The 27,483-nt window shown below is 36.4% G+C and overlaps 2 protein-coding genes across 2 annotated transcripts in view; one reads left to right on the top strand and one right to left on the bottom strand.

Annotated features, from left to right (window-relative positions):
• Positions 1 to 27,483, top strand: part of LOC127865107 (protein RD3-like) — a 575,560-nt gene that overhangs the window by 373,788 nt on the left and 174,289 nt on the right. The gene's annotated exons all lie outside the window — the stretch shown is intronic.
• Positions 1 to 27,483, bottom strand: part of LOC127865089 (proton myo-inositol cotransporter-like) — a 91,090-nt gene that overhangs the window by 20,922 nt on the left and 42,685 nt on the right. The window contains exons 2-3 of the mRNA XM_052404984.1: positions 5,094 to 5,253; positions 1,611 to 1,822 (exon numbers count right to left, since the gene is read on the bottom strand). Coding sequence (XP_052260944.1) covers positions 1,611 to 1,822; positions 5,094 to 5,253 — 372 coding nt within the window. The remainder of the gene's footprint in view (positions 1 to 1,610; positions 1,823 to 5,093; positions 5,254 to 27,483) is intronic.

Here is a 27,483-nt window from a genome sequence, read left to right as displayed (position 1 = left end):
CAAATTGTATATCAATATAAACATGATAAATGTTTGGTTAAGTATGGACACTATGGATCTGTTAATCTATCTGCTAATCAATGAATTGAATAAATCCTTGCTGCAGCTCTAATCATCTAGGCCATTAGTATATTTGTGAAATATTATGGTGTTTTGTAACCTTTGGTGCTTAATCTAAGATGCTGGAATAGAACATTAAATAGTGCCAGATTCCATTTTTAGGGCATTATAAGAAGTGCCTTTTTGTATCACACATGTATGTATAAATAATTACTTTTCTGTATAATTCTCTGTAGGGGAAATAACGTGAAAAGCACTTGCCCTAAAATTGTATAAAAGTAGAAAAGATAAACAGCTTTGACATACCTTTTAGACAAAGATCACCCAAAGATATGTATAAAAGAAGATAAGATAAATTGCTGAGAATTACCTTTAGGACAAGGTTACCTAATGGCAAGAATAGTACCTTGGAAAGTTAACCATTTTTTGTGAAACATTTTGTATAATGAGACCAATACTAAGGCAACTACAGGAATCAACTATCATGAGGGCATTGAACTATAAGCCACATGAAAGGGTTAGCTGAAAACAACTGCTTTATCCATGTGTGTTAAGAATGGTCCCAAATTAGACAGTGCAGTCTGCACAGGCTTTTCAGAGACAACACTTTCCGATTTCTCCGAATTTTTCTTTTTTAAGAAAGTCTACTAAACGATAATCTGGTCTTAGAAAAAAAGTGTCATAAAAGATTAGCCTGTGCGGACTTCACAGCCTTCTTCGTGATAATAATCTACATACATACATGAAACCTCATTTTGCCATAGCACGGTTCTTTTATTTTTGTCATCTGTATAGCACCCTGTCCACAAGGCAATACAATACACAGTTGCAGGTTAAGCGTAACAAACTTGCTCTTCAATAACACCAAATGTGTTCATAGGATACAGTGCCCCTACACTCAAATTTAGTCTAAAACTCACAAAAATTTCAAAAAAAGCAGATTTGACTTTTAAAAGTTACCTTGACTTTTAGGTATAGAGTTGGGTGATACACACAACAGGTTGTGTCCCGATGGTGGTCAAATTTAACCTTTGACCTCTAAGTGTGACCGTGACATTTTTACATATGACCCCGTAAGACATTGGTGCTTAGTTATTGTAATATCATGGTTGTGACAGCAATTTTCAAGCAGTTTTATATTTGGAAACTAGGACAGACGCACAGACTAACAGCCATACAGATGGCTATATGCTGCCCACTTTGAAGGGAGCATAACAAGTTTGATATCATTGACATATTTCAGAAGTATATAAGATTTATTTCACAAATACTTATACAAATTATTATAGTATTACTTGCATCAAAACATATTAAAATAACTGACACCTATGTGTAATGCCAAATGTAAGAACTGTGATATTGACTTAAAGCGAATTGTTCACAGTTTTCCAAATCAACACATTTTTTTAAAAGGGTAAGAGATTAAAAAAAATGAATCTATGTATTATATTCAAACAAGCTATAGAAAGCACAGACTTAGTTCAAAACTGAGCTGCTTTCACCAAGTTACAATAATCTGTGAGTTAAAACACATTCCATAATACACATACGACTCATCTGTGCATTGGCCTCTGACTCAGCACAGCTGGTCTTGATGCTCTCATATTCCTCCTCGATATCCAGCTGCCCACGGATGGTCTGCAGCACGCGCCGGGCCAGCTCCTCCTGTCTGGACACTATCAGCCAGCGTGGACTCTCTGGCATGAAGATGAAGCCTAAAAACTGCAGCACCGCTGGAACCCCTGACAGTCCAAGCATGAACCTAGAAATAAACAGTCAAAGCATGTACCTAGAAATTAACAGTCCAAGCACGTACCTAGAAATAAACAGTACAAGCATGCACCTGGACACAAACAGTCCTAGCATGTACATAGAAATAAACAGTCAAAGCATGTACCTAGAAATTAACAGCCCAAGCACGGACCTAGAAATAAACAGTACAAGCATGCACTTAGACACAAACAGTCCAAGCATGTACCTAGAAATAAACAGTCAAAGCATGTATATAGAAATTAACAGTCCAAGCATGTACCTAGAAATAAAGAGCCAAACCATGTACCTAGCAATTAACAGTCCAAGCATGTACTTAAAAATTAACAGTCCAAGCATATACCTAGAAATAAACAGTGCAAGCATGTACCTAGCAATTAACAGTCCAAGCATGTACCTACAAATTAACAGTCCGTGCATGTACCTAGAAATTAGCAATCCAAGCATGTACCTAGAAATTAACAGTCCAAGCATGTACCTAAAAATAAACCGTCCAAGCATGTACAGGGCTCTACATTAACCTAAAAACCAACTTTGAAAATCTACTTGCCCTGATCGTAAAGCCACTTGCCCAAACATGTGATGAACTTTTTTCATGTGTCTTTATAGATTCAAGGCGAAAAGTAGTGCACCCAGAAATTAACAATGAGCTCTTGTCATCACTGTACTGTTCACAGGGTTTGCAAAAAATTGCTTCTAACGATTCATCATTTCTCAACCATTCAAAGTAACTTTTCCATTTTTGTAAAAAGTTGCGTTTTCGCTTCAATTCGTATTTTTTGGCACTTTTGGATGATTTTTCTGTGAAATTTTCATTGGATTTCATTGGATTTTGCAGACTTACAGTTACTTGTAAAGCCGGAGCTAAATAAACTAGACTCTGCTAACAGTACTGTAAACACCACGTGAACCGTAACAAAAATGTCAATTGACGTAAAGCAAAAGATTGTTGAAAATGTATGTCGCAAAATATGAAATATATATATACCGAAGCTATTTATTATTGTTTTTATTTAGTTATATAATTTTAGCAGTTTTCTTTGTGACTGAAACCACCAACAATGTTATTTGTAACTGAATAGTAATGAAAAAGATCAACACACTAGCATTTAAAAGCCGATGTTTGGAATACCAAGCCATTTACCGCGTTTCTAAAAATAAGTTTGGAAATGCATGCGCGCCTTGCTTAGTTAGGTTGGACTTCAGCAAAAACAATCGCCAAGGTAAATTCATGAATAAGGCAAATCAGTTGTATTTATTTGTACTATTTAATCACAGAAACACACGTTTTTCTGTGTTCTTTTTTGCACTTGCCCTGGCGGACAACTAGATTGTAAAATAACTTGCCCAGACCCAACTTTTTCTTGCCAGGAGCAATCGGACAACCGTTAGTGTTGAGCCCTGCATGTACCTAGAAATAAACCATCCAAACATGTACCTAGAAATAAACAGTCCAAGCATGTACTTAGAAATAAACAGTCCAAGCATGTACCTAGAAATAAACAGTCCAAGCGTGTACCAAGAAATTAACAGTCCAAGCATGTACTTAGATTTAAACAGTCCAAGCATGTGCTTAGAATTAAACAGTCCAAGCATGTACCTAGAAATAAACAGTCCAAGCATGTACCTAGAAATAAACAGTCCAAGCATGTACCTAGATATAAAACAGTCCAAGCATGTACCTAGAAATAAACAGTCCAAGCATGTACCTAGAAATAAACAGTCCAAGCATGTACCTAGATATAAAACAGTCTAAGCATGTACCAGAAATAAACAGTCCAAGCATGTATCTAGAAATTAACAGTCCAAGCATGTACCTAGACAGAAAAGCATGTACCTAGAAATAAACAGTCCAAGCATGTACCTAGAAATAAACAGTCAAAGCATGTACTTATAAATAAACAGTCCAAGCATGTACCTAGAAATAAACAGTCCAACCATGTACCTAGAAATAAACAGTCTAAGCATGTACCTAGAAATAAACAGTCCAAGCATATACCTAGACAGAAACAGTCCAAGCATATAAATAGACAGAAACAGTCCAAGAATTAACCTAGAAATAAACAGTCAAAGCATGTACCTAGACAGAAACAGTCCAAGCATGTACCTAGAAATAAACAGTCCAAGCATGTACTTAGAAATAAACAGTCCAATCATGTACCTAGAAATAAACAGTCCAAGCATGTACCTAGACAGGAACAGTCCAAGCATGTACTTTGAAATTAACAGTCCAAGCATGTACCTAGAAATAAACAGTCCAAGCATGAACCGAGAAATAAACAGTCAAAGCATGTACCTATACAGAAACAGTCCAAGCATGTACTTAGAAATGAAGAGTCAAAGCATGTACCTAGACAGAAACAGTCCAAGCATGTACCTAGAAATAAACAGTCCAAGCATGTACCTAGACAGAAACAGTCCAAGCATGTACCTAGAAATTAACAGTCCAAGCATGTACCTAGAAATTAACAGTCCAAGCATGTACCTAGACAGAAACAGTCCAAGCATGTACCTAGAAATTAACAGTCCAAGCATGTACCTAGACAGAAACAGTCCAAGCATGTACCTAGAAATTAACAGTCCAAGCATGTACCTAGACAGAAACAGTCCAAGCATGTACCTAGAAATAAACAGTCCAAGCATGTACCTAGACAGAAACAGTCCAAGCATGTACCTAGAAATTAACAGTCCAAGCATGTACCTAGAAATTAACAGTCCAAGCATGTACCTAGAATGAACATGAGATTCAAACTATCTGCCAGGGAGGACTCTCCAGAAAGAAGACTAACATAGAATAGTGTCTGTATTACCTTTATACTTTATATCAAATCTCCATAACTATATAATTATATCTATTAATAAATTACTTGTTTCATAAATATCAACAATAATCTGTCCCAGAGAAAAAGATAAAAGTTCATATTATTGCTTTTGCAAATATTAAAGAAAGCAATATTTTCAGTGATTCAGCATTATTCTATAATATATCATCTTATTGTTTTTTGAAGTCCCGTACACAATTTATGCCCATATAAAACCAAGCAGACTGGAAAATAAAATAAATTTAACATCCACAAAATATTTGTGAAAACAATTTTTTTTACTAAACTATTATTACTTTTGAGGCTTTTTTATGTTCAATTTAATGCATTGTAATGCATTTGTCCTAACAATACGGCATTTAAAGAAGCATTTCGAGTTTTGGAACTTAAAGCATATATAAATCTTAAACATTATTTGCCGACACATAACTAAATGCTTACCGCCATCCATTTTTCTGATTAGCACTGAATAGTCCATCGACAATTCCAGCTACAAACTGACCACAGGCCACCATGGCAACATTTGTAGCTACAAGTCTTCCGCGTATGTTTGCTGGCGAACATTCTGCTAAATACATTGGTACTGTTGTTGACATCATACCTGTAAAACAAATAATAAAAATAAGCACCCCTATTTGGAAGTTGCTGGTGAAAGTTTGAAAAAGAAAAGTTTGAAAAAAAGAAAGTTCTCTGTTGTATATCACATTGAATATTTACCAATGTCAGCACTTACTCTGTAAGCCAGAAAACATTAGAAGGCGCCAAAACATAACAGTGTGAAGACTGTCAATTCATCTCACCTTTGAAAGACATATTTGGCTATGCAGCAACTACGAAATAAACATTGATGATTTAGTATGAAATACATTGTTGGGACGGAAATTTTAGTTTGAAATAGGAATTAATTGGAAATTGGAACTCAAATAAAAGTTGGGGAAAAACCAGGACTGGAAAAATAGTTTGAAATAACTTAGTTTGAAATAGTGGCATTCAATTGTTCTACATTATAATAAAATGCTCAAGAAAGAAACATGGCAATGCCAAAAAAAAGTTCCTAAAGTTTTTCAAAGTTTTAGTTATTAATTTAATTTTATCTAAATAATTGTGCAATCCATAGACATTGCTGCATATAAGCTCCAAACACATACACATTTCTCCACAATGTCTTGATCCAAGCTGAACCAATGAAAGCTATAATAAACTTAAATTGGAAACAGTTTTTCTATTCTAAGAAATAGTGACATTGACCTTGATTCAACTGGCCCTAAAAGTAATCCCAATCTGCAACTGTCTGTAAGCTACTAATGCATTGTTTTTCAACAGTATGTCCCAATCTAAGCCTAAATTATCGCATGGAAATGATTTGTGCTTTTTTTTAGAAAGAGTGACCTTGACCCAATTAGCCCCAAGAACATTTACTTTTTAATTTGCTTTAATAAAAACTAACTGCACATAAGCAATCTTCTCGGAAAAAAAACAACTTTAAAAAGTGACCTCTACATTCACACACATGTATTCCCAAACTAGGTCTTCATGTAAGATACCTAGACACAAAATTGTGGGAAATACCTCCATCTAAACTCAAATCATAAAGCAGTAACCACTTTTCTATTTTTGTTAGCATAAAATGATCTTGACCCATCTATGCCCAAATCACAAATGAGGTCTCGGTTTCATCATGATTGATCTGAAACCACCTGTTTGATGACACCCACCTTCTTGCTGCCCACAAAACCCAATCTTATAGGCAGTATTTTCAACTTTATTGACAAATTGATTTAAAAGATTAAACAACTGTTCAACTTAATAATAAAATTGTTCTTCATAATATAATAAATGAATCTGGGCATGCTGAATGTAAAACAAGGGCTGTTTGTAAAACATGCATGCCCCCATATGGGCTGTCAGTTGCAGTGGCAGCCATTGTGTGAATACGTTTTTTGTCACTGTGACCTTGACCTTTGACCTAGTGACCTGAAAATCAATAGGAGTCATCTGCAAGTTATGATAAATGTACCAATGAAGTTTCATGATCCTTGGCCTAAGTATTCTTGAGTTATCACCCGGAAACCATTTTACTGTTTCGAGTCACTGTGACCTTGACCTTTGACCTAGTGACCTGAAAATCAATAGGGGTCATCTACCAGTCATGATCAATGTACCTATGAAGTTTCATGATCCTAGGCCAAAGCATTCTTGAGTTATCATCCGGAAACCATTTTATTGTTTCACTGTGACCTTGACCTTTGACCTAGTGACCTGAAACTCAATAGGGGTCATCTGCCAGTCATGATCAATGTACCTATGAAGTTTCATGATCCTAGGCGTAAGCATTCTTGAGTTATCATCCGTAAACCATTTTACTGTTTCAAGTCACTGTGACCTTGACCTTTGACCTAGTAACCTGAAAATCAATAGGGGTCATCTGCCAATCATGATCAATGTTCCTATGAAGTTTCATGATCCTAGGCGTAAGCATTCTTGAGTCATCATCTGGAAACCATTTTACTGTTTCAAGTCACTGTGACCTTGACCTTTGACCTAGTGACCTGAAAATCAATAGGGGTCATCTGCCAGTCATGATCAATGTACCTATGAAGTTTCATGATCCTAGGCGCAAGCATTCTTGAGTTATCATCCGGAAACCATTTTACTGTTTCAAGTCACTGTGACCTTGACCTTTGACCTAGTGACCTGAAAATCAATAGGGATCATCTGCCAGTCATGATCAATGTACCTATGAAGTTTCATGATCCTAGGCCTAAGCACTGTTGAGTTATCATCCGGAAACCATTTTACTATTTTGAGTCACTGTGACCTTGACCTTTGATCTTGTGACCTGAAAATCCATAGGGATCATCTGCAAGTCATGATCAATGTACCTATGAAGTTTCATGATCCTAGGCCTAAGCATTCTTGAGTCATCATCCGGAAACCATCTGGTGGACAAACTGACGGACCGACCTACCGACCGACCGACATGTGCAAAACAATATACCTCCTTTTCTTCGAAGGGGGACATAATAAATATGAACCCCATATTAATGGAACTCTATGCTTCCAATTAAATAAATGTTTTAAATGATAAACTCATACAATTAATGTGACTAAAAAACATCAAGTGCATATTGTAGTAACAGTCTTTAGGAAATAAACGCAAGGTTAAACTACTGCAAGACTTTTTCTAGGCCCTGCAGTGGAGAACATTTATATAGACAGCTGCCTAGCAACTTGTCACTTTGTGTACTTGTTTTCTGTGAAATAGTGTTGTACTCCTTGCAAAATTAAAGCCAGTATATTTTTAAATTAATAAATGCAAGTTAAAAAAATATTTGATTTTCACATTTTAAATACCATTGCCCACTTGCAACAGCTAATTAAGGTATGATGGAGTGAAGGAAAAAACTTTCAAATAATAACATGCTGAAATCATTACATGTCTCCAATAATGGCCTGCCTTTCTTATTAGAATGTTATCTCATTATTACGATCAAAGAAAACAAGGCCATTAGCTTCATGGCAATCAATATTGATTGTACTAATTTCCTTACTATAGATTCAATATTCTAAGACTGGTTTCAACCTTATCAAACTTTGTTAATTAGCCTAAATAACATGGCTGACAGCGCAGCAAGATAATGAAGCATAACAAACCACAACACAACCATGCTCTTGTTAACCCTTTCAGTGCTAGAACCGTATTTTGAAGGCCTTTGCAAACAGTTTGGATCCAGATAAGACGCCACAGGACGTGGCGTCTCATCAGGATCCAAACTGTTTCTCATATAGTATTCTTTGGAAAAAAATCGAAGAAAATGCTAATTTTAGAAATTCAACAGACGACATTCTAGCAGACGACAAATTTCCCAGCATGCAAAGGGTTAATGAAAAGTTAAAATATGGAAAACAAGTGTAGGATAAATCCAGTTAATTTTGGTCCATTTTTGCCTAGCTCTGCATTATATTGCTATGTAATGATATTGTAATAGGGGAATACCATTCTTCCTCGGATTTCATCTTTGATATCATATAGCTCATTGAATTGGAATTATGTCACAAACAAAACCAACGAAAACTCAAGTAAGTTCTGTAAGGTCATGGAAACTTTGGCCAGTGCTGGTTTTGCTATTTTCAATTACTTCGAAGAACTTTATACAATGTTGAATTGAACATATCAGTGAGCATAATTCTGTCAATATCATTAGGCTGGGCCCATAGTAGGTATTGACAAAAAAGCCTAACATATGTTGCATATCATTAGACATGCGGTTTGCCAAAATATTGAACATTTATACACATTTGTCTGAAATTACCTTAATAAAATACCTTTCTACATAAGTACCCATGCAAAACAGTTCATGCACAACAAATGCATTTGTGTATGAACTTTAGCTCATGATTGATTCATGAGCTAAAAGTCAAGTTCCTTAACTTAAATTCATGAAGTACATGAACCGGTTCATAAACTAAACTGTTATCAGCCTGTTGTTTAATGACTAAATTTCTTCCTATTTAAGTACTGAAATTCATTTAATATTTCATAAGGCAAAAATTAATGTCAGTTTAAGGCTAATTATTTATTATCTGTCAGTTTAATTCTAGATTATTTAAATGCTGTTTCCAGATCTGGTATTTACACTGACAATAAACTTGATTAACATTGATCATGTACACAATTTTCATGAAGGTTTAAAGGCTGTAAATACTACAGAAAAACAAATATGTCAAATTTATACTTTTCTGTCATTAGTACACTAAAGTGACAGACCCGATTCCATGGAACATCCCAATACTTCAGTATGGTGTATAAAAAACATTGATATGAACAATTCCTGAATAATGTCCACATGTCAAACCATGCCCACTGTGTCACATTAGACTATACAAAAGTACTACATGGCAAATGTGTGCCTGCCACTAGGGAGAAAATGCCAGACACCAGGAAATGTTAATACAAATTGTAACCATCTGCTGATCTCATCACTTTGGCAATTTAAAATACAGTGAAACCAGAGATGGGATATTTTTTTCTCTGATGGGATTACTGCCCCATAGATGAAAGAAACAATGAGCACTTACAAAGTTGAATAGGCACTTGGAAAAAATGAATGGGCATTTCTCAAGATTTATTTCAGGTACAAATTACAGACAATAGGAAATTCAGCGCCAGTAAAATTGCGACCCCATCAAATTTAACATGTTAATTATATTAAACAAACCTGATATTGTAGTAGATAAAAATAGTATAACCTTGCAATTTGATATTTAGTATAAATAATCCAATAAAACACTGCCATTATTTACGATATATGTGTTTAGGAATTTTGTAAACACGTGCATCCACCAGTTAGGAACTGTACAGAAAGTTTGTAAATCTGAACTTATCGGTAAGTGTATGTCATCTGAACAGTATGTCAAACACGAAATATCTTTAAAAACAAGAGATGTGTTTGTCAGAAACACATATGCCCCCTACTGCGCCGCTTTGATTTTGTTTTTTTGTTTTGACCTTTGACCTTGAAGGATGACCTTGACCTTTCAGCACTCAAAATGTGCAGCTCCATGAGATACACATGCATGCCAAATATCAAGTTGCTATCTGAAGGGACATAGAAGTTGAGCATTTTTTTCGAAACCTAACCGCGAAACCTAAACGCAAAGTGTGACGGAAGGACGGACGGAGGTCCGATCACTATATGCCCTCCTTTGGGGGCATAAAAAGATATATAGAGAATATTAGGTGAGTTTTGGATAAAGATCAAGTTTATCTTGGGAGGCTTAGAACCGATGTAGCGCAAGGCTTGCCGAGTGCTTAGATGGTTCGAGGCGAGCATGATTAACTTGATCTTCATCCAAAATTCATATAATATTCTATTTATCCTATTTTTTCCTCCCTATTTTTGTTTAATAATTATATAATATCGCATTTTATGACGATTTTATCTTTCCGTAGTTGACAAAAACAGATTCTCCAATTTTTTCAAAAACCCAAATCTTATCTAAAAATAGCGATAGTATAAAGCTACAGTTTATACCATTGTTGTTTTACTATCAATTTTCATCTGGTAATAGTAATAAAATGTATTTGATTGTGGTTGGTGCTGATGAAAGATAAAGACTTGTATCAATGAGATCAAATATAGCGAATGCCTTTTTCTGTACAGTTCTAAGTTGCATTACGCGCAAATCAATTACAGGGTGTTGCGCCAGATTTTGTGGCTTATTTCGCATGATTAGATATTATTGATCAAATATCAATAGATACAAAACAGAAATGCATAAAAAGAATGAAAATTAAATGAAAACATAGAATTCAACAGACCACACATGAAGCGTCAGTACGTATTAATTTTGAATTATTTATACGCAAGTTCTTCGAAAATACCTGTTTCAGTGGTTTGTCAGACATTATTATTTGATTTGATTGTTAAAAGTATCTTGAATCATAGAGCTCATGCTTAATAAATTGGTCAATATGGTGGAATAATTCTTATTAAAATAATCAAAACTAGTAGTTATCATGGAATTGTTGAAAACACATTAAAGGGACCATTTCACGTTTTGAAAAATTGACAAAATTGAAACAAGTGATGTGTTTGTCAGAAACACAATGCCCCCTACTGCACCACTTTGATACATGTTTTTTTACCTTTGACCTTGACCTTTCACCACTCAAAATGATCAGCTCTATGAGATACACAAGCATGCCAAATATCAAGTTGCTATGTGAAAGGACATAGAAGTTATGAGCATTTTTCGAAATCTAAACACAAATCCTAAACCCAAAGTGTGACGGACAGACAGACAGACGGACGGTCCGATCACTATATGACCTCCTTCGGGGGCATAAAAATAATTATTTCAGATTTTCAAATTTTCTTTGTAGTTATGTTTTTTTGCAAGGAAACAGTAATACTGAATATTTACCATGCTCTAAAATATCCATCACATGCATCTTTTAATGATTTAAAAACCTGAAAATTATCAAGCATTACAAACGCGAAGCAATTGTATAATTTGGAAAGTTCTGTTATTAATGTTTTTTTGTGTGACATAACTAGGATTTTTTATATAAAGTCTAAAATACATTCCACACCTTGTCAGCACAGATGGCCGAGTGGTTTTAGCGCTAGACTTTTACTCCAAGAGTCAGCGGTTCAAGCCCAGGAATATTTTAATTCAAATTTCATTTGACACTAACAAAGGTCAGCGAAGGTGAAAAGCTTGGTTAAACAGCTACACCGAAAAATGCTCTGATATCTTCTTTCTCATGAGTCAATAGAGAAGACAATCCAATTATGGCAATCTCGTATGTGGAAATATGTTGACAAAAAGGAATTCCAATTTTAACTTGGACTAGGTCTTTACACCATTGCTATGCACAACATTGTTGATATTTGTATCTAGGCACAGGTACAATCAATTTTTTAAGTGTATGATGTTTAATGTTTACTTGTGTTGCTATAAAGATTTAATTTTAAAGATCGAGTGTGTTGTGCCCAATGTTAGAGAACAGCCGCTTACTGCGGTTCCTTCCACACTTCTATAACAATCACTATAAATAACCTGTTACACACAATAACAGTACAGTAATTTGCCCTTCAGCAAGTACATTCAGCTCTAATGATGCCTTCATCTTCTTTTTAAGACAGTTCTCATATTTTTCTGACCAAAAACAACATCTCTATTTAACCTTCATTATACTGCCAAGGCAGTCAAATTGGGGTCGGCCCCCATTAATTTTCTGTGTCTGCAGTTTACTATGGCAACAAAAATAATCCCTTCTGAAAAGGAATTATGACGAAAAACATTATTGCTATAGCAGAAATCTATCTTCATGAGTGTCAAAGCCTTGTGAGTGAGCGATTACATGCCACCAATGGCAAATAGTAGGCCAGACAATATGAAATATTTCCTGAGATTCTCATTATGACTGTCCACATTGGTTTTCCACGTCTCTCTCACCAAGGCTGTCCAACAAAAAATGAACATTCGCCTCAGGACAAATGAGATTGATGTCACCTCAAAAATGACAACCTGAGACTCATACAAACTGCTGCCACATTTTTCTGGACACATTTTCTGTATTACTTAAAAATTGTTTGCCATCATTCCTGAGTCCTACAAGAATACAAGTTAGACTAGTGTTGAGAATTTCATTAGTCCTAATTAAGTAACAGACATGATTTGAACATTCAACCAAATTTTATGTTCAGCCCAACTTGTTATATTATGCTTTATTGTATAAAAGCTTATGACTGAAACTGAGACGCTCTTCAACGATTTCCTGAATACAACCAATACTTGGAGTCTATAAGGAGATTTTAGAAAGGTTCCCAGAGTCTAACCAGGGTCACAATTTAATAGGTCACATGGACATCACATCCACTATGCCAATCAACCGCACTTCAATCATTCTTAGGCCACGACTTTTATATTTCTTGGTTTACAAAACCGCCGACCCTAATTTTTGGAAAATGGGAAAAAAATAAAATCGGAAAATCGTCTTTTTTTATATATGTTATTCCCGACCGCACTGAAAAACAAGCGAAACGAGAAAAAAAAACGATCCGGTTTGAGTACAGTTGCGAATAAAATCAAGTAAGTACAATCAACGATTTGTTCACATATATTGCAGAGATCGGGATATTTTTCAATGTGACACATTATGTACCAGTCCTTTAATGAGCACTTCTCAAAATTTATTTCGGGTAAAAATTACAGACAATAGGAAAATCAGCGTCAATAAAATGTCAACCCCCGTCAAAATTTATTTCCGAGTCTGTGACGCAACTATATTGTTTAAAATGTTAATTATATTAAACAAACCCGATATTGTAGTAAATAAAAAAGTATTACCTTGCAATTTGATAATTCGTATAAATAATCCAATAAAACACTGCCATTATTTACGATATATGTGTTTAGGAATTTTGTAAACACGTCCGCTATAGTTAGGAACTGTACAGAAAGTTTGTAAATCGGAACAAATCAGTATATCTCGGAAAATCATTGATAAATGTATTTGTAGTTTCAATGCTAAGGGCCGAGTAATTTCAGCAAATCGGAACTCAACTTGCGTAAAACACTAGCTCAATTAACCATTAAACTCCACCTCCGTTCTCTGAAAAAGATTCGAAGGCGGAGCCATGCACGTGCTATCATTAAATTGGAGGATTGCCATTGACAAACAAACAAAGATTGGTTTGGCATGTTGATTACTAGACAAAGGAAGCCAATTTTGTCTGCGAGAAATTTGTCGCTTTATTGCTTCAGACAGAAAGCGGCTTTCCTTTGATGACGTCAAACTGTCAATTCACACAGACTGCACATTTTAGGAAGACTTTAACTGACTTTTTGTTTTACAATTCCAGTTAAAAAAACACCTTCTAACATTAAACTTTGGATTAAATTATCAAAATAAAGCAAAAGCAAAGTTGAACAATATGATTTAATTAATGTGCGTTAGTTCAAATAAGACGTTTTGCGTTGTAAATCAACCGAGTTGTCATGACAACAAAAACTTTTACAAACATTACCGAGACGACGCGGGCATCGATCTACCTCGATTTGTTTTCATGGATGATCTCATAAGTCGAGTAAGAGCAAACACATAATTTGTGTATGAGTAGTTTATCTTATATAAGATTTATGCAATGGGCATTGCATTGCGTATTGGTGCGCATCGAATTACGGAAATGAAGCGCAGTTTTTCGTTTTAACGGGAGAAGAATGCATGTCATGTAATGGAGTGACTAAAATTGCCTGATGTTACAAAAGGTGATTTTAGGAAATATTTCATTTGAAGATATAGATGTGTTTCTTTGCATAATTTGATTTGTTGTCTCTGTGTTAAGGTTATAAAAGATATGTTGTCTTTGTTCTGATGTTATTAGTATTAACTTTTTTTTCCAATTATGTTTTGTTTTTTTGTTTTTTTCGACCGCCCGATGGACCATTTTCAAAATAATTTTTGTAGACCAATATAAAAAAAGTCGTGGCCTTACCTCTGTTGTGATCATTTATGTGTTCGATTTGATTGTTTTTGGTTCCATTATATTTGTGCATTAAATGAAATACTTTTGCGGATCTCAATTCTGAATACAAACCATCATTCTTGATATTTAAGCCATGTAGTGTTGAACATCCATAGTTTATTACTTAAGTCATCAAACATTGTTTTTAAGAGGATGCTGTCCAAACAAAATTATTAGGCCAAACATACCTGACAAACCCAATAAAAAATGGTTATAGTTACTGTGTATGTTTTAGGGGTTTCAGTCAGTGCCACATTTAAGCACCTTGGAGGTCCATATGCACAGTGAAACTTTGAGGACCCAGGCCCCTAGTAATTAAGGCCCAGTGCGAACTAAAACGCCAGTGACCAATGGATGACACTTGTTTAAATAAGCCTCACAAGAAAAACAAATGGTTTTGCATACAATAAAAGATTGTCACTTGGCAAGACAATGTCAAGCCTTTTAATCGGAACATAACATTCATATAACTTACAATTTTGTCAAGTAATTAGATTAGGCTACATAAGTAAGTAAAAATATTGTTTGTAATGGGTTCATGGGGCCACTTAAAAGCCGCGGGGCCCATAGGCAGTTGTCTACTCTGCCTCATTGGTAATCCAGGATTGGTTTCAGGTAATCAGAAACAACCATTTTTAATGCATTGTTGTGTATTTACTGGCAGAGAAAATATGAGGATCAAATCAAATCTGTTACATCTCTTTGAAAAAAGGTAACCAAAATAAAATATTGAAATCTGTTTGGATGTGTTATTTACAGTTAACATGAATTCTAATTTTATAATCACCAACCATAGTCATATTTCATTGAATATTTTTACTAAGCTGACTAGAGTCTTTCAGAATATTGTCTCCAACAAGATTTTTTTAAATCATTTAATACCAGTAAAACTGGTTATATATCATATCATATATTTAATGTGAGAGTAGTTTGCTCCACAAGCTTATAACATTGTATGCCCATGCCAAGCTCATCGCATAGTTCAAGGGCACATAACTTATAAATAAGAGAAAAACTGCACATGATGATAACATATTCTCAGTGAACGTCAACCAGATGTCCTGATTGCTATGGTAATCAAATAACACATAAAAACAGGCCTACATACAGACAATTTTCCTTGACAGAATAATGGGAAAGTCCATACACTTTATTCTAGGGCTGGTCACGGACAATGATTATGGAGAATATACTCTTTTAACTACCATTGATTTAATTACCCATGTCTTCTAAACATCAGCGATAGTGGTCCTAATGCAGGATCAGAAGGTATTAGAAGTCTCCCAGTGGTTCTAAATCGGGCATAAAATCATCTCTTTCACTAACAACTGCTTATATGGCTGAGAATTAACCATTATGCATTGGCAAATGGTTTGGTATGTGGCCCAAATCAGCATTGAGATTAATTCATTGAGGCCAAAGTAGTATATATTTTTTTAGTAAAACAGGAGGTTCAAATAAACATGCCATTGTTTGTAAAATAAATGTAAACAAGATATTTGTTGTTGACAAGAACTTGTAGTAGTTATATTCTGTCATTATGGACTGGAGTTGTTTTCTTACAAAGACAACAGTTGTTGTTGTTTTTGTTCAACATACATACAATAATAATGTTTGATATGAAACACTTAATTGAAAGCAGCTTTTCTGCGCTTGCATAAATAACTAAGACAATAATACACATAGCCTAAGAAAAATACAGTCATAGCAGTCTACATTTGTATTCCAAAGAACAAAAGGAGATAGTCACATCTCACATCTGGCTGAAAATCTATCCTTCACATTAATTTCTATAAATTTGGAACCAGCATTTTGAGAGTAACCACCTATACTTGGTAAAGTCAAGTTAATCCAGCTTATTTTACCTTATAAAAAGTTATGGCACCTTCTTATTGGTATTTCACAGAAAGGAAGAAGCTTCATCTGCTTCCCATATTTCCTGAGTTTGTAGCTTAATGTGTCAATTTGATTTCATGTATTGTTTTACTTGAAAATAAATTTCCAAAGCTCAACATCACAAATATAAAGTAACAAGAGATGTTTGTAAAACATTAATGCCATCCAACTTGCCGAAAAATCCTCACTGTGACCTTGACCTTTGATCTCTTGATTTAAAAACAATAAGGGGTCATTCTTTGTCTAGACTAAGCAGCAAACATATTTAGGCTAATTACTTTCAACCCAAGTAACCAACACACCAATTTGAATGATTGCAGGACAAAGGGTTCTTAAAGTTATTTGGGGGAAACACATTTCCTGTTAAAAGCCCATGTTACCTTGACCCTTTGAGCTGTTGACCTTAAAATCATTATGCTTCATACTCTCCTCCAAAGTAACCAGCATACCAATTTAGATGAATTGAGGTAAGAGCCCTCTCTAGACATCATGTAAACCAAGTTCTTGAGACAAGCTCATGTGACCTAAACCTTTGAACTGGTGACCTCGAATTCAAAATACAACTTCTTTTAATCCCATATAACCACAAAAACAAATTTGCATTATTGCAGGTCAAAGCATTCTAAAAAATAGGGACAAAATGTATTTCCTGTTACAAGATGCAGTGACCCTGACCCTTGACTTTATGACTTCAACTTCCAAACTGCATCTTCTCTTTCTCAGAAGTAACCACTATGCAATATGCATGATCCCAGGTCAAAGCATTCTCAATATATCTGAAAGAAACTAAGTTACTGTGATCAGTCCCTGTGACCTTGACCTTTGAACATTTGATCTAAAAATAATAGGCATTTTGGCTTCCTCCAAAGTACCAATTTGCATGGTTGTAGGTTAAATCAATCTCATTATATTGTGCTAACAAAAGGTCCACAGACTGACCAACAGATGACACAAATGCAAAGCAAAATATACCTACTTCTTGAAAAATGGGCATAATTATATTATGTTCCATGAAGGCTATTAGGAATCCTCAGACTTGCTTGCAATTACAGCTAAAAGCTCTAATATCCTAGCTTGTTTAAAGTTATCATTCTGATCTTATATCTAATGAAACATGCATTATTGCATGAGATTGTCAAATGATATTGGGGTTTGGGTGCGATGGTTGGACGGTATTTCAAACATAACCGTTTTAAAAAAAAATGGGGGGGGGGGTATAGTGTGAGGGTGTGGTGATAATTTGTGAGATGATCTTAAAAAAAAAAAAAAAAAAAAAAAAATCAAAAAATTGGGGGTGGGGGTGGGGTGGGGGGGGGGGGTGGGGGTATAGTGTGAGGGTGTGGTGGTCATTTGTGAGATGATCTTAAAAAAAAATAATAATAAAATAAAAAAACATTAGGGGGGGGGAGGGGGGAGGGGGGGAGGGCACGGGGGATGGTTTGGGTGAAGTCTATTGTGGTATGTCAGGTAAGAGTAGTTTCATCAAAGTATCAATCAAATCTAATCATAAATAAAGAAGTTATGGCAATTTTAGCAAAATTTAATAATTTGACCTTGAGAGTCAAGGTCATTCAAAGGTCAAAGTAAAATTCAAGTTGCCAGGTACAGTAACCTCATGATAGCATGTAAGTATTTGAAGTTTGAAAGCAATAGCCTTGATACTTCGAGTGATCGAAACACAAAATTTAACCATATATTAGAAGTTACTAAGTCAAAAAAGGGCCATAATTCCGTAACAATGACAACCAGAGTTATGCAACTTGTCCTTTTACTGTACCCTTATGATAGTTTGTGAGTGTTCCAAGTATGAAAGCAATATCTATGATACTTTAGGGGTAAAGTGGACCAAAACATAAATCTTAACCAAATTTTCAATTTTCTAAGTATAAAGGGCCCATAATTCCGTCCAAATGCCAGTCAGAGTTACATAACTTTGCCTGCACCGTCCCCTTATGATAGTTCATAAATCTTGCAAGTATGAAAGCAATAGCTTTGATACTGTAGGAATAAAGTGGACCTAAACACAAAACTTAATCAAATTTTCAATTTTCTAAGTATAAAAAGGGCACATAATTCTGTCAAAATGCCAGTCAGAGTTACATTACTTTGCCTGCACAGTCCCCTTATGATAGTTAGTAAGTGTTGCAAGTATGAAAGCAATAGCTTTGATGCTTAAGGAATAAAATGGACCTAAACACAAAACTTAACCAAAATTGTCAATTTTCTAAGTATAAAAAGGGCACATAATTCTGTCAAAATGCATGCCAGAGTTATCTAACTTTGCCTGCCCAGTCCCCTCATGATAGTAAGTAAGTGTACCAAGTTTGAATGCAATAGCATTGATACTTACTGAGAAAAGTGGAACTAAACGCAAAACTTAACCAAAATTTTCAATTTTTTAAGTATAAAAAGGGCACATAATTCTGTCAAAATGCACGCCAGAGTTATCTAACTTTGCCTGCCCAGTCCCCTCATGATAGTAAGTAAGTGTACCAAGTTTGAATGCAATAGCATTGATACTTTCTGAGAAAAGTGGACCTAAACGCAAAACTTAACCGGACGTCGACGCCAACGCCAACGCCGACGCCGACGCCGACGCAGACGCCGACGCCAAGGTGATGACGATAGCTCATAATTTTTTTTCAAAAAATAGATGAGCTAAAAAGATGGATGGTCAGAAAGTATAGGAAGTTTGTTTAAACAAATCCTTGATAAAGCATATATTGTTATAGAGATATGGAATGTGACAAATTTGTACAATACTATGCAATCTTCATTTTAAAAAGTACAGGAGTGGAAACAAATTCAGGCACACACACATAACTGAGCTAAAATCGCCAACAGAATGGCGGCCAAAATGACTTGTACCTCTTTTGGGAAAAAAAACACATTACATGACAAAGATATCCCATGGTGACACAGGATGGGGTTTTCTCGGTACAAGTGCTAACATATTCTGACAGGTCTATTAAAAAACTTATTGGTACCTTGCTGACTGTGATATACTCTTTAGTCTAAAGAAAATACTGTCGTAAGTAAGTCAATTTCAATTTATTGGTGTCAATTTTTACACCCTTTTTTGCTATCGGCATGACACAATTTCCATGATGCTTGCATGTGACCTTATGAGAAACATAAGTTCAATTACAAACATTGCATGCAGAGAAATGGAAGTAATTATTCCAGCACTGGTTCTTGAAAATATGTATCGTGGAAATTGCCACTTCTATTCAGAAAACAAATCATTACTCCTCTACAGTGCAAGACGGGTAGAGCGAGCTTATATGATTTCAATGTCAAAATGATGTTCTTGGAGTCTTTAAGCAATATTATGAATATGAACGAGGAATGTCATAAAATTAATTAACAATCTATATTGAATCATCTTACTTCAATAAAACAAGTTTGTTTCAATACTAATGCCTTTACTGATATTTGTTGCAGAGCAAATATTGTGTTTGTGTTTTTGTCAAACAGCCACACACTAATCATCTGTACATATTTAAAATATATATACGCGAGTTCTTCAAACAGGCTTGTTTTAGTGGTTAATCGGACCTTGTTATTTGGTTGAATTGTTTTGAGTATCGTGAATCATCGCACTCATGCTAAAAAAATGGTCTATATGGTGGAATATTTCTAATTAAATTATTCAAAACTGGTATTTATCATGGAATTGTCGAAAATGCATTAAGAATCTTTGAGTGACATATCATTATAATAACACTGATAATCTTCATTTATGATATTTATGGTCAAACAAGTTCACTTAATTAACTCAAAAGCGTTTACATAACGATTCTATTACTGATCGCAAACTGACCGTGTTACCTTGTGGGCTGGAATACAATGCATTTAAGTGAGGTAACGATACCGCAGCTGGAACGACGGCTTGTTTGAAGCTTTATACATTTACATGTTTAACATTCAATTTTGAAAACTTTTTATATATCAGAGTATATCAGGACCGGGAACAACAAAAATGATATGATCTAAAATATATGAGAGCATTATAATGCAATACAGTAGTAATTACTAAACATGAGTATTATATAGTCATTGTTAAATCATTGAACAATTAAACACAGCTCGTGTGTATGTATTTTATTGATGTTAACAAAAGAACAAAGAAAAACGTGTTTTCCAAAAACGGTACTCTAAAAAAATCCCATCATGAGACTTGCAAATAGGTATAAAACCACTAATAGTATGACACTGTTTTATGAGGTTGCTTCGACACTACATTCCTCCCTACCTTGAATTAAAATCTTCTTAACCTGCAAAGAACTATTTTTCTTAATCAAATGTTTAAGAGATTCTTAAATGAAATGTAAAAAATATGCATCATTTCAGACTTACAAATAAACAAAGACATAAACAAGTGTAAGATAATGTGAAATGAGGTTGTTACAACTTAATGCCAGAGTAGGTTCAATTATTATCATAAAATGAAAAAAACATGATAAACAAAATGACTAATGTTGAGGCTAATTTACAACAATTTAAAATAATGCTTCGAAGGATATGCCATTAACTAATGACTAGAATGATTAAGTTTTCAAAAATATCTATCAAAAGACTAGTATGACAATTTCAACAATTTAGGACTAGATTACCAAACTTAGAACAATACTGAAACTACCTTAAACAAAAACACACATTCCTGTATTTTACTTCAAAACATAGTCTTTGAATTTCTGAGGCATTCCGACAGAGCGAGAAGGGTTTCTTCTAGGGGTTGAAGGGACCGCCGGGCTCTGACTAATGGTTTGCGGAAATGGCTCAGAGATAGGTGGGGGATCACATGAAAGTGGGGGTGTTTGGATTTCATGTGATCTAGCCATTGGCTTAGGTATCGGGCGAAGACTAGACAACGGGATAGGGATTTGTGGTTCAGTTACCACATCCGTCTTACTTTGTTCCTCTTCATCGGGTAGGACTACGCCTTTCACTGGTCTGAAAAACGAAGAGTTGCGTGTTAGGAAATGACCGTCGCGCTCGGCTGTGATCATACTACCACGCTTTTGAACTACAATATATGGCTCGGGATCATAAGGAGGGGTAAGCTTGTTCAGCTTTGGCTGTTTAACCAACACATGACTGCCAGGTTTGAGAGGGGACATAGCTGTATGTCTCCTTTTGTCTGCATAGGCCTTCATGTTGTTTTTGCTAGCACTGTCATTCTCAGACATACGAGCTGAAACAGGTATGGGTTGCTCGGATTTTGGGATATCAGGAAATCCAACATTCATCTTACCGCCTGTGAGAGATTCAAATGGAGAAACCTGAGTTGAGGAATGAGGTGTAGCTCTGTAGTACATCAGAAAACTATGAAGTTCAGCTTTCCAATCACGGTTGCCTGCAACAGATGCTCTGATAAACTTGTTCAAAGTACCCATGAACCTTTCAACACATCCGTTGGCTTCAGGCCATAAAGGAGTTATTCGTCTGTGCTTGAAACCACAGATTTCAGCAAAATCAGCAAAGTCTTGACCCTGAAACGGGGGACCGTTATCTGTTTTGACCACAGTAGGATATCCATGGCGAGCAAAGATAGACCTAAGACGTGGGATAACAGTCTTGGCAGAAGTAGAACAGATAATCTCTACCTCTGGGAAACGAGAATATTCATCCATTGCAACGAGAAGATATTGCCCCGATGGGAAAGGTCCGGCGAAATCTAGGCTTATTTGAGACCATGGCCCGGGGGGAAGAGGGGTTGGACAAATGGGTTCCCGTTTGTTAGGACCGGGATTTGACGCTTGACATGGAATACACGCCCTTACTGCCTCCTCCACCATTTTATCAATGCCTGGGAACCAAACCTTTTCCCTAATGAGTTGTTTTGTTTTGACAATACCCTGATGAGTGTGGTGAGCTATATCAACCACCCTGTCATGCAAAGGTTCTGGGATGACAAGGCGATGGTCTCTGAGGATTACACCGTCATAAATAGAGTACTCATTCCTGAAACGTACAAACTCATTGAGATCTGGGTCACTCCACCATCTACCCGTCTGGATTGCAATCATTACCTTCTGTAAGATTTTACTACCGCTTGTTGACTCACGCACTTCATCCAGAGACATCGATTTTGGCACGGCGTGCTGGCTTACAAAAGCAACATATGCTTCAGCAGCATTATCTCTTGTGGGCTTTTCATGAGGATGCCTACTCATGAAATCAGCAGGGTTCAGCTCGTCTTTACCAGGTCTGTATTCAAGTGTGAACTGATAAGGCATCAGTCGCAGACGCCATCTCTCCATTCGAGCAGACGCAGGTTTGCAGCTATGAACAATGCCCAAAAGCGGCTTATGGTCCGTGACCACCTTGAATTCAGAAGCGAAAATATACAAATGGAAATGTTCTACCCCAAAGACAACCGCAAGCATCTCTCTATCTAGTTGACTGTATCGTTGCTCTACATCGGTCAAGGCACGACTCGCATAGCATACGACCTTTCCTTCCTGCATTAGCATGGCTGCTACACCAACAGGGGACGCATCAACAAGAATCTCTGTGGACTTCTTTTGATCAAAGTAAACCATTACTTGAGTGCTAGAAAGAGCAGATTTGAGGCTATCAAAGGAAGACTGTGCTTCTTCAGACCACGACCAGGGTTCATTTTGTCTGGTGAGTCGCCTTAGAGGCTCTGTCATGGTGGCATAGTGAGGTATGTATCGAGAGACGTATTGGGTCATACCAAGAAATGAGCGTACCTCACCTGGGTTCTTTGGCTCAGAATGGCCAACGATAGATTTTATCTTCTCCGGATCGGCTGACACACCCATATTGCTGAAAACATGGCCAAAGAAACAGATTTTGGTAACAGAAAAGATACATTTATCTTTGTTGAGTTTAGCACCAGAACTGCTAAGTCTGTCCAATGTGAGTTTGAGTGCATGATCATGGTCCGCCTGGGTCTTGCCATGAACAATGATGTCATCAGAAAGATTCCTAGCCCCTGGAATACCGGCTAATAGGTCAGCAACAATTTTCTGAAAAATTTCAGAGGCAGCATTGACACCAAACAAAAGACGCTTGTATCGTCTCAACCCAACATGAGTTGTGAAAGTGGTAATATAACGACTGGACTCTTCAAGCTCCAACTGATGGTAAGCATTAGAAAGATCTAACTTGCTAAAGACAGTGGAAGAGTTCAAATCAGCCATAAGGTCTTCAACAGTCGGCATGGGGTGTTTCTCTCGGGAAATCGCCTTATTGGCCTCTCGCATGTCGATACAGACACGAACACCAGCAGACCTTTTGGGAACTATAACCACAGGACTTACCCAGGGTGTAGGACCACTTACGGGCTCTATGATATCAAGGTCTTCAAGACGCTTGAGCTCATTTTCAACATCTTTGCGTACATGGAAGGGGATGCGTCTATGACGCTGTGAGACTGGAGGGACATCACAGTTGATGTGAAGCTTCACCACTACATCTTTGATCTTCCCCATCTTCCCATCGAACAGTGAGGGGTACTGATCTAAAATGGAACTAGAGGGGGAGACAGAGGAGAAAGCAAACTGAATCAAATTCAGTGACTGAGCCGCTTTCGCGCCAAGGAGACAACCGGAATGCCTGGAGTCAGTATTTGTAATAACATACATCTCAGTATTTATAGATTTACCCTTGTATGATATTTTGCCTGTAAAATAACCTTTACAGGGCAACGGTGTAGTAGAACCATATGCAAAAATCAATGGTACTGGTTGTTTCAATACAGGTTTCTTATCTAATTTCTCATAATTTGATTCATTAATAATGTTTACGCTTGCGCCTGTGTCAATCAAAAATTTAACATCAGTATTGAAAACTTTAACATGTACAGATGGAATATCACCATGAAAGTTTTTACTGTTAATATGAAACACAGATTCGTCGGACGAATTGTCACTAAAATTCGATTGATAATGTTCACCCTGTTTCACATCTATAAAGTTTGCCTGCTGAGGTTTAGACGTACACACTTTTTCATAGTGATTGAGTTTTTTACAAAATCTGCATGTCTGTCCATGTGCAGGACACACTTTGTGTCTGCTGTCTCGTCCGCAGTTTCGGCATAGCTCACTCCTGCTATGACCATGATTTCCACTGGAGCGTCCAGATGTGCCACGACCACGACTAGCCCCACGACCACGACAAGCGCCACGACCACGGAAAACGCCATGCCCTCGAGATCCACCAGATTTCGTACTGCTATAAGATGTGTTGTGACTATGCGAATTGTTCATACGAGCGTGCTGAACAACGTTTACTGATCTGGTGTGCTCCATAACTGCTGCTCGTGACTCCGAAATTTCCAAAGCTCTTGCTTCTTCGATGAGTTTGTTTAGCGTATAATTGTCCCTAAGAGCTCTTCTTCTCGTCCTCGACGATGTGCAGCCCTGGATTATTTGCGATAATATTTCATTATCCTTGTTGTGAAACTCACATGTGTTTGCAAGAGTCCTAAGCCTGGTGTAGAACAAATCAATACTTTCCCCAGCTTCCTGCTTGGCCTGTCTGAATTTGTACACCTCAAAACTGAGATTACGCTTAGGTGTGAAAAAGTTCTTAAGCGATTCGCAAAGTTTGTTATACTCATCTGGAACTTTCACGGTTCCTTCGCCGCTAATTTCGTCCCTAGTGGCACCAATGCCCTTGTCTGTGTCCGAGAAGGAATCAAAAATGTCGTAGACCTCCTCCCCACAGTAATGCAGTAACATGGCTTTCTTACGTTTGTCATCTTTTATGTCCAGTGCACGTAACATATTGTCAAATTTGTCCATCCATTTCTTCCATCGAACACCAGCAGTGTTCTCTGTTTGCCCACCGTCAGACTGTATGACGAATGTTGGGAAATTTGGTAGGTTTGTAGCCATGATGTGTACGTAGACAGTTTTCCTCGTCGCCAGATATTATATAGTCATTGTTAAATCAATGAACAATTAAACACAGCTCGTGTGTATGTATTTTATTGATATTAACAAAAGAACAAAGAAAAACGTGTTTTCCAAAAACGGTACTCTAAAAAAAATCCCATCATGAGACGTGCAAATAGGTATAAAACCACTAATAGTATGACACTGTTTTATGAGGTTGCTTCGACACTACAATGAGAACACAGCCTTTAAGTACAAATGCTCTGGCGCTGGCAATCTTCTAAATATAAAGGGGTACACATAAACTGTATTGATGTCCAGAGTTGAGTGTGAAACTGTTCTATCTCTCAATCCTTTTTATAAGAGATAAAATTGTTTCATGCTTAACATGCAGTTAATATCGTTGCAAAACGCACTGAAGTATCCCTTTTCATTCTCTATACTTCCAAATAATAAAACGTCAATCAAATAACATATGAATGTAAATGTGAAAACTGTTTGTAGATTTCACGTGTTCTATTTTGAAATTTTCCTGGCATAGCGGCCCGAAATTTTATATATAAATTCATTGGACATTACAAAGGTCAGCTAAGGTGAAAAGCTTGGTTAAACAGCTACGCCGAAAAAACAAAATCCCCCACTGCTGGCTTTGCAAATTAAAAGGCTTATTTGTTAAAAAAATCAATTCAATTACTCTTCAATTAATGGCAGAGGATCAATGTTGGTAAACATGCCTGTCTCACGATTGGCTTTCTGTCACAGATTAATGCTCAATCAATCTAGAAATGGTCAATGAAGCTCTTACTCTCAGATGTAGAATGTTCAGAAACTGATTTACAATGCTGGTAACTGAGAAATATTGGGTAATAACAATTAAACTAATGTGTGTGTGTGTATTTGAAAGTTTATGAGGTCCCTCTGCCCCTAAAGCTGCATTGTGTGAGAACCTAGAGTGAGTCCCAGCAATCCTAACTCTTCTAAATTTCTGCATGCAGAGACTACTTGTATTATAAATGTAATCAGACAAACAGTTCCACAACAGTTACGGACGTTTTGTGAATAACTAAATGCCTCCTATAGGATGTCATATCAACAGAGACCCACTCATAGCTGTCACATATTCTCCGGAAGCTGTGTAACTTAATATTTGACATTTCAGGAATTAATGCATAAAATCAACATATATAAAGGACTTTGAGGTCATAAGAATCATATGTTATCTATTTGACAAGTATATTGACATTTTGGTAATTACTGTACATGTGTATATTTTCCCTACCTTAAACGAAATTAAAGCAAAAGTGAAAATTCTAATTTAGACCATGCAGAACTGTGTTAGCAATTATCAGATACTGTTCACCATTCAATAATCACGCCAACATTATGCATCAAATACACACATCTAGTGAAACTTACAATACAATTTTACAGACATACACCCTAATGTAACTGTTTTGCATCATCAGTTTGAGATTAAAGAAAATAAATCCTGCAATGAAAAATTACTGAATCAATATTTGAAATTGTTGAGTGATACAGTGGTTACTGCCTAACACAGTCTAACTCGTCTTCATCTGAGTTCCCATCAGTCATCAGGTATTTCGCCCCTTATCTCCGAAAACCCTCTTGATGGCGGAGCAGCAGTGTTGATCGAGCACTTCTCACCTATGATGGCTTCCATGTATTTGCATTGCGTCGTTGCCAGAGCCAACTGGACGCCCTCTCTGCCGCCTTACCAAGGGCCCATACAGAGCTTTTCCTAGCCCTGCCTTTCATGACCAAGGCTCCTAGTGCTTTCCACAGGGATTATGCAGGGAAGCCCCTACATCCTACTTCTACAGGGAAGATGTGGTGCACCCTCTTTCCTTGCACATAGCTGCCAGTTCTTGGTACTTTGAACGCTTCCTTTCATTTGCCTCATCAGTGCTTTCTTCCCATGGAAGTCAGTTCCAGGAGAATCATCTTCTTTGGAGCTGTTGACAAGATGACTATGTCAGGGCATAGGTTTGTTTGAACAACATCTGGGAA

The sequence above is a fragment of the Dreissena polymorpha genome, chromosome 1, assembly GCF_020536995.1.
Source record: "Dreissena polymorpha isolate Duluth1 chromosome 1, UMN_Dpol_1.0, whole genome shotgun sequence".
In the NCBI taxonomy this organism is placed as follows: Eukaryota; Metazoa; Mollusca; class Bivalvia; order Myida; family Dreissenidae; genus Dreissena; species Dreissena polymorpha.
Note: the sequence above shows the minus strand (reverse complement) of the source record. Positions and strands in the feature narration are given on the sequence as shown.